The following is a 9030-nucleotide window of genomic DNA, read 5'->3' as shown; positions in this document are numbered from 1 at the left end:
ATTCCCGCTCTGTGTTGGTCTTGTGCCGGCGGAATTGATCTGGTCTTATGGCGACCGCGTGTGTTACGGAGTAGAACTGTGTTCCATAAGGTTTTCTTGGTTGTAATGTTTATAGAAAAGGAGCCCAAGTGTTCCGACAGTGAAGCACTCCATGGCTAATGGGAAGGCTGGTTCTAAACCCACTCAGCGGCTCTGTGGGAGAAAGACCTGGCAATCTGGTTCCGGAGAGATTACATCCAAGAAAACCCTATGGAGCAGTTCTGCTCTGACACACACAGGGGCCACTATGAGTCGGCATCAACTTGATGGCAACGAGTTTGGTTTTTTTTTTTGATCTGTTAAATAGAGTCCCTGGGTGGTTCAAGGAGCCCTGGTGGTGCAGTGGTTAAAACTCTCGGCTGCTAATTGAAAGGTCGACCGTTTGAACCCACCAGCTGCTCCATGGGAGCAAGATGTGGCAGACTGCTTCTGTAAAGATGGACAGCCTTGGAAACCCTATGGGGCAGTTCTGTTCTGTTCTGTAGGGTCCTTATGAGTCGGAAACGACTTGAGGACAGTGGGTTTTGGTTTTGGGTGGTGTAAATGGTTAATGTGCTTGGCTGCTAACTGGAAGGTTGGAGGTTGAGTCCACCCAGAGGCAACTTGGAAGAAAAGACCTGGAAATCTACGTCAAAAATACCAGCCATTGAAAACCCTGTGGAGCACAGTTCTACTTGGACACGCATGGGGTTGCGTGAGCCAAGTCCACAGAAGGGCAGCTGGTTTAACTGGTATCTCTTAAATAACAAGCTTGTTGTCGATAGTCTCACTTTTTCAGTTTTAGGTATTATTCAACGATTTACCTCATGAAGATAAGAATGTACATCTCCCCCTCAATCCCCTACAACTACATCCATGCATACTTCCCACCCTCACCCCCCATCCTCCTAGCAATTACATTGTGCTTTGGTTAGTTCAATATTATTATGACTATAAATGTAATTCAGACATAAGCTATTTAATAAATCATGATTATTTTTCCTTTCTTGTGGGATTTTTGTTTCTCATTGTCCTTTTTTTCCTTTTCTTTTCTGTTTTCTTTGTAGTTATGTCAGTCAAATTCGAACTCTACCGGTTGTTTACATCTCCTTGTAATAATGCTCAGATGCAAGATATTCTGTCAATTTAATCTTCCTGGAGAAATCTCTCCCATACCCTTCTACATGCTCCCACTGGATCTGATTGCCTTCTGCCAGGTACTTGGTGTCTCGTGGGAATTCACTGTCTCTTTTCTCTACTAGAAGCCCTGGTGGCGCGGTGGTTAAGAATTTGGCTGCTAACCAAAGGGCTGGCAGTTCGAATCCACCAGCAGCTCCTTGGAAACCCTATGGGGCAGTTCTACTCTGTCCTCTAGAGTCATTCTGAGCTGGAATCAACTCGATGGCAAATGGATTTCTGTATCCGAACTCCTTTTTCTGGTATCCTATGTCTTCCTCTTTATTGGATTTCTTTTTCGTTTTGGTTTATCACATCCTTATAGTTTTTGGGAAAAGGGAACATGGGAAGTAAATTTTTTGAGACTTTCTCTGAAAATGTCTTTATTCTACCCTCAAACTTGATATTGAATTCTAGTTTGGAAGTAATTTTCCTTCAGGATTTTACAACACATTGCTCCATTGCCTTTAGTTTCCTGTGTGGTTGTTCATCAGAGTCATTTTCACATTGGATCTTTTTTAAGTAACCTTTGTTTCATGCCCTGGATTTCCACTTCATCCCTGATGTTCTGCAATGTCATGAAAATGTGTTTTGATGTGGGCCCGCTTTCATCCACCTGTGTCAGGGGCTTGATGGGCTCTTTCAATCTGGAATCTCCTATCTTAGTTAGGGGATATATTCTGGAATTATTTGATTGATGATTTCCTATTCTTTTTTTTTCCTCCCTCCTTTTGGAACTTGTTTTAGATGTTAGGCTTCCTCAATTGCTCTTCTAGAATTCTTATCTTTTCTTTCCTGTTTTTCTGGTGTGTTTCCACTGAGTGGAAAGGGAAGAGACAGATGACTCCTAAACACCCAGAGTTAATAGTTATGAATTAAAAAAAAAATTAAAAACAGGAAAATTTCACACAGGAGAAAACAAAATATGAGTCAGACAAAATCGTCTGAGGAAGGAGGAAGCTGAAGTGCCCTTGAGTTCAAGGTCAAAAAATTTTTTCTAAGAAATCTTTTCCTGTCATCTGCTTGGTTGGGACATAGGGGGAGGTGGGATTTGGGGGACAGAAAGACTGGGCATGGCTTCTGGGAAGAGAGGAGTGACATTGAAAGCAAGAAAGCGTTTGGGGAAAGCAAAGCTATACTGTACACTGTAAATGAAGATCAGTCACCACACCTGTAGTCATGTTCTCAGAGAAAGCCGGCCCTTGTCCAGGTGCTGAGTCATTCTGCCCACCCCCCACCCCCCTAAGCAATTGGGCGAACTCTCAAGGAAGCTGTGACTCCTGAGGCCTCCCCCGTGAAAACTGGGTACCTCTCTGAAGACTCAGGTATTCTTGTGTTGGAAAGACATATGCTTCTATGGAGGTGGAGGGACTCAGGTGCAGGGCATTTAGCAAATCCATGGGTGAAGGCACAGGGTCCAAGTCAGACTCCCAGGATTGCTCATAGCCCCTTCTGTACACTGTAACTCCCCTTCCACACACCAGTACTCTAGGCTACAGAAAATGCAGCCTTCAGACCTTAGTTTGCTGCAGAAGAGAAACAGGTCTCAGTTAAGGTGCTGAAGGGGTCAAGAAAAACTCACCTAACCCACTGTCTTTGTGCAGGTAGAGAGTTTGAACAGATCTGCCTATGCTTGGGATGAACAATTATATTAAAGGAAGGGGAGATCGCAAAGCTTAGGAAACAATTTGAGATCAAAACAATACAGTTTCTGAACTAATATTAGAAAAGCAGATAGTATGATAATTAAGTTGAGAGCTGAATTATAGATACAGAGGAAAGGCCTGCCATGATCTCAGAGAATGCAAAAGAAAAAATAAAGATTGTAGCAATTGGGCAAGATAAAATATATATAGAGGACCCAGAAGGACAATTGATGTCTGTGAAATGGAAAATCGAACAAATAGAATATAAAATCTATTTAATGATATGAGAAATTTTTCCTGCAATGAAAAAACTGAATCTGCAGCTCAAAAGGCAGAGTATCCCAGGAAAAGTCACATAGCATGACTAACACACAGGCGTAGCATGGTTCAAGGATGAAGAAGGAATTCTTTAGGCATCCAGTTACAAAGAGAAACTCATTTGCAAAGGGGAGAACATTTGACTGGCCTTGGACATCTCCATAGCATTATTCAATACCAGGAGATATTTGCAGGAGCCCTGGTGGCGCAGTGGTTAAAGCAATTGACTGCTAACAGAACTCTTGTATATCCTTCACCCAGATTCCCCAGTTATTACCATTTTACTACATTTGTTTGGTCACAGGAAACCCTGGTGGCATAGTGGTTAAGAGTTTGGCTGCTATCTAAAAGGTCAGCAGTTCGAATCCACCAGGCATTCCTTGGAAACCATATATGGCTGTTCCACTCTGTCCTATAGGGTAGGGTTGCTATGAGTTGGAATTGACTTGATGGCAGTGGGTTTGGTTTAGTTTGGTTTTTGCTCAGTCACATATCTATCCATCCATCCAGCCACCTTATTTTTTGATGCATTGCAAAGTAAGTTACAAACAACCAGTACATCACCCAAACAATTCAGAAGGCCTATTACTGACTAGAGTTCATGATTTGTTCACATTGTTTTGAAGCAAAATCTGCATACAGTGACATGCTCAAATCTTTAATATACTGTTTGATGAGTTTTGTAAATTGTATAAATACTTATCAAGTTATAGAATATTTTTCTCATTCCAGAAAGTTCCTTCATGTCTCTTGCCAGTCAATCACTGTTGTATCCACCCAAAAAAGCAGATAGGCATGGCCCTGTGTCTCCAGAGCCCACCAAAGACACTCCCAGCATAGGCCTGTAGTGGGACCAGGCCTCTCTGGACTGACTGCTGCTTTCAGGGAGGGCCTAGGGATCAGTCAGCTGCTGTAGCACTGAGAGGGTTGTGTACAGGGCAGAGACGGGCCCTTTGGCTTCTAAATCCCAGGTTGACCTGGGGTTATTTGGCGCCATCATCAGGCCACACTCCTCCAGCAGGCCGAAGGTGATGGCCACACCCTCACCCCGCAAGCAGGGCAAGGAGCTCGGGTTTGAGGGTAAAGGGAATGCGCCAGGGGTATTTGAAGTTTGGCTTCAGGATGCTCCTCACCTAGAAGAAACATTGTCAGATTGTACAGCTCGGACTTTGAGGTCGGGAAGAAAAATCCTGTCCAAGAGCCAAGGGCCATGTAGGGGAGCAGAAGTGGCAAGAGCTTTGGTGCCAAGGGAACCAGGAGTCACATCTCGGTCAAGTCTTATGATCAGTGTGATCTTGGGCAAGTTATTGGAAATCATTGAGCCTTGGTCCTTAGCTACGAAGTTGTGATAGTAAGATATACTTTGCAGAATAGTGGTCAGTGTTTGAAATTATATATGTATATGTACACATGCTTATGTATGTATTTGTCTATGTCTAATAGTATTTATATATACATTTGTATGGAGAGAGAAAAAGAAATTTGCAGATGGTAACTGAAATAAAAGCAGAGTTATTACCCAGATCACCTCAGCGGCCAAGGACCTGTGTTCCTATGGCTAATTTAGAACTACTGGGGCCTACTGCAGGGGTTGCCAGGGAAACAGATCCTCCTGAGGTCACCTCAAACCCATTCTGCCTGCTCTCCTGTGGGAGGCTGCAGTGGGGGATTTCTCACTGCCATATTGGGATCCCGTCTCCCATCCCAGGGAAACTTGCATCTTCCTTCTTTTCTCAGAGTATTTCTTCTCCTCTCCTGTTCTTTCACCCTCTTCCCTGTGCTGCTGGCCCCTGGTGGTTTCTCACCAGCTCCCTCTGCTGGGCCAGGGTCCTCATCTCCACGGATTAGGCTAGCAGATCATGTTGGGTGTCACTCAGCACTGGAGGAGGAGACATTTGGGGAAAAAGAGTGACGAAGAGTCCAGATTTTCCTCTCCCCATTGTGAACTAGTAGAACCAGTGAGAGGGGAACTCTGAGACAGAGGAATAAAACCCACTAGACTTGAAGGTCAAGTTCCCAGCCCTGGGAAGTCTTCCTTCTGCTCTTGGCAGAAGGTCTCCAGGATGCTAAATAATGTGGTCCAGAGAATGGGATTCTGAGACTGGAGGCTGGAATCATTCACCTCCAATGATGCGTTGGATGGACATAGGCTAGGCACTTCCTAGGTCTCAGGCTTGTTTTGTATCACATAACGAGTTTATCACACTAAGCCCTCCTGACCTCAGTGATAAGGATGATGTGAGGCTGAAGGATTACAATATTTGAAGGGCTGCAGAGAAGTGGCCTCTAATGCATCATTTTCAAGGGGTCTGGGGGACCACCCTTGTGACTGTCCCTTTCTTCCCCCAAATCACTCTTACCCATTATGGCTCCGAGAATGTAACGGATGCGGTACGTTGGGCTGACCCATAGATCTTTAGTGTTCTTTTGCAGTTCATCTAGGATGGTGCCACCAGGCCATCCAAATGACCAGCGGGGTTCTCTTCCGGCTATAGGAGACAGGTATTCTTGGCAATAAGAACAGTAATACCATTATTATGTGATTTTGCCTTTGTCCTTTGTGTTTGTAAGTGATTAACCAAGGTGTAGAAGGTGAGGGGTCTCTACTGTACCCAGGGGATGTCCAGCAGCCTCATTATGTAGGGCTGCACTCCCTGGCCCTGGTTATTATACCTGGAACCGGAGCCCTTGATCTCTGACTTCCCTTCTCATTCCCCTGGCATTTTCCCCATTCCTCCTCCCCCATGTGTCTTGGTATCCATATCTCCAAGCATGTTTTCTTTACAGTGTTCATCAGCCTGATCAGACATAAGTGCTCACCCACTCATCATAAGTTAGTCTCCCCCTGTCCTTCCCCCTTCCACCACTTTCCCTCCTTCCTGTACATTTCACTCCTCCTTCCTTCCTCTAATTTCTCTCCTCTTACCTATAGTACCAATAACATCTTCAGCTTCACACCTGAAAATGATTTCTGCAATACAAAACAATCTAGGAATCCCTGAGAAATGGAGCCCCAGGCAGCCCCCTACCCCAGATCTCAGGGTTGCAAGGAGAAAGTTTGGTTTCCCTGTGGCCCCAAGGGTCTGTGGCTGGAGGCAGGAGAGACTGGGGGGTGGGAGGTGGGGGAGCAGCCTGGCTAGGAAGGAGTCTCCGTGGGCCTGTGGGGGCTGACCCCACGGGGGTGGCTCTTATGGGCATCCAGAGGGGGTCAGGGCTCAGCAGGGGCCTAGGGCTAGGCAGAGAACCTGCCAGCTGGAACTTACCATCTTGAAAGATATTCTGCTCATCATCGTCTGAGATGTGAAGAATGGCTGGATGGGGTAAGAAGACAGGTGAGGAGAGCTAGGTTATTCCTGTGGGGAGCCTTTCACAAGCTCTGTACCTACAGCCTCTAGGGCTTCCTCTTCCAGGCCAGGGTGTGGCAGCTTTTCTCAGTATGGCCTAGGGACCCCCCCTCCCCCCGGCATGAAAATCACCTGGGATGCTTATTAAACTCAGATACCTTGGCCTCATTCTGTCTTCTGAGTCAGACTTCCTGAGGGAGACCCGGAGCCTGCATTTTAAACAGGCGCCTCAGGTGATCGGTTTGCACCCTAACACCTGAGAACTGCCTTATCAGGTGAAAGAAGTCGGCTCCCCCCCCCTCCCCCCCACACTGTGTAGGACTGTCTTCCTGTTGCTCTTTGATTTACTGCCCTGCCTCACCTACTCCCAATCCTGCTGTCTTCCTGGGTGATTCTGATTTCACCTAGAAAAATTTCGTCTTTGTGCAGGACCATAATTTAAGGGTTTGACAAGGGAAAAGAGCCTGTGAAGGACACAGAACAGAAGGGGAGACCCCATAGAACACAGCATCGTAATATCCAGGGAGAGAAGAGTTCCAAGGAGGGGCTAGTGGCGTGTGTGTTCATTGGTGCCTTACCCTGAAACAGTTTGCTGGAGGACAGACTGCAGTGGGTTGAGGCGTGAACGCCAGGTGAGCAAGTGAGGACGCAGAGACTAGTCTTTGAGAAAGTTGGCTGTGAGTGTAAAGTGGGTGGCGAGGAGGGGAGTCCTGGAGAGGGACACTGGGTTGAGGGTGGTTTCTAGGATGGTGGAGACCTGAGCATATCTCAGGCCACGGGGGAGGATCCAGGTCAGCTGGAGAGGGCTTAGATAAATTTGCTCCAGTCACAATGATGGACATTTATCTCCATTCTTCATTCCAGTTCTGGAGAGAAGGTATATTTCCATTTTACAAATAAGGAGACTGACACTCACAGAGGGATCCTAATTTTCTCCAAAGTGATCCAGCAAGTGCTGTGGCAAATTATTTAACTGTTCTGCACATTATGTTCCTTCCTGGGATGTTTGGAGTGTGTAAAACAGCTAACGTGCTCAGTTGCTAACTGAAAAGTTGGAGGTGGAGTCCATCCTTTGATGTCTCAGAAGAAAGGCCTGGTGATCTACTTCCAAAAACTCAGCCACTGAAAACGCTATGGAGCATAGTTGTACTCTGACACACATGAGATCACCATGAGTCAGAGTTGACTGATGGCAGCTGGCGTTCGGGATTGTTCTGAAGATTAAATTCATTAACTTCATTCATGTAGGTCAAGTGTTTACTGCAGTGGCACGTTGTAAAGGTTAGTTCCCTTCATCCTTATGCCTGAATCCTTTCTACAGGGAAGTCCTACTCGCCCCCTAGTGGTTGATGCATGATTTGCAGTCACATCTGTCAAGTTAACCTTTTGTCTAACTTTGGTGCACACTTAACAACACTTATAAAACATAAAACATTTTGAAGATTAAGCTATTTTCTTTCCCCCCTTAAATTCAGAGCACTTTCTCATTCATCATGACCTTTAATAGAACTGCCATCTCTTGACCTTCTGCAGACCTCTCTCTAAAGTGTGAATCTCATCCTCTCCCTTTCCTCAGTAGAGACATCCCTGCTTTGTGTAGGGTTGTTCTTTCTCCAGAAGCCAGACTCCACTAACCCTGTAAGACTGTAGAGTTCAGCCTCTTTCTGTCTGTTTACATTGACAGAGAGCAATTGCCACCAGGACCCTCCCTGACCAGATGTTGCATTGAGGATACAATAGGGGCAGTCTGTCTGTGTGTGTGTCTTAGTGTGTATGGTGAGGGCATTCTGCCATCTCGGAGGAACTGGGCCCCAGGCTGAGTTCTAGCTGGGACTCAACATTTGGGGAAAGAGAGACCGAGGACTCTGAGAGCCGACCTTGTTCCAACGCTGACCATTCTTCCCAGGTATGCTGCGACTGGCTGACACACAGATCGGTTCTACCCACGTGGAGTCTGAGCCCAGAATGTGTGTGTTGAGGGACTGTGCATTTCGAGGCTAGTCGGGGAGGGAGAGATGTAAACAAATTCTGCATTGTGTTGTTTAGGAATGTCTACAGCTTTGCGATTTGCTAATATCTTGAAGGGCTGTGAAGTAGGGTTGTGAGTAATCTGGGGGGAGCTGTGGCTCCCTTAGGTGAGCTGCTGAGAGTGATGAGACCTTGAATCAATAGTGATGGTTGGGACTAGTGGCCCGACTGCTCAGGGATAAGGATGCTTCCAAGTTGGGAACCCCCTTTTGTCTCTTTCATGTAGGCAGGTTGCCTCTGTATCACCTCAGTAAGCAACATTTTAGTTGCGACGTGCCTTGGAGGTGGTTTTGGGTGGGTGATGGATGTGTGTGTACCCTGGCACATCCTACCGCCTCAACAGGAAAAACAGTAAATGGTTGTATGTTGATGGTCTTTCTCTTCTTTTTTTTTTTTTTTTTTAAATATTTTATTGTACTTCAGGTGAAGGCTTACAGAACAGATAGTTTCTCATGTAACAGTAACACACATGCTGTTTTATGACATTGGTTAACAACCCC

General features: G+C 45.9%; 1 protein-coding gene across 1 annotated transcript in view; it reads right to left on the bottom strand.

The window, feature by feature from the left end:
- Positions 1-4050: 4050 nt before the first annotated feature.
- Positions 4051-9030, bottom strand: part of GSDMC (gasdermin C) — a 29341-nt gene continuing 24361 nt past the window's right edge. Inside the window, 5 exon segments of the mRNA XM_004373034.2 lie at positions 4051-4215; positions 4217-4291; positions 4964-5037; positions 5519-5617; positions 5620-5647. Coding sequence (XP_004373091.1) covers positions 4051-4215; positions 4217-4291; positions 4964-5037; positions 5519-5617; positions 5620-5647 — 441 coding nt within the window.

The sequence above is a fragment of the Trichechus manatus genome, unplaced genomic scaffold (genome assembly GCF_000243295.1).
Source record: "Trichechus manatus latirostris isolate Lorelei unplaced genomic scaffold, TriManLat1.0 scaffold00022, whole genome shotgun sequence".
NCBI classification, from domain to species: Eukaryota; Metazoa; Chordata; class Mammalia; order Sirenia; family Trichechidae; genus Trichechus; species Trichechus manatus.
Note: the sequence above shows the minus strand (reverse complement) of the source record. Positions and strands in the feature narration are given on the sequence as shown.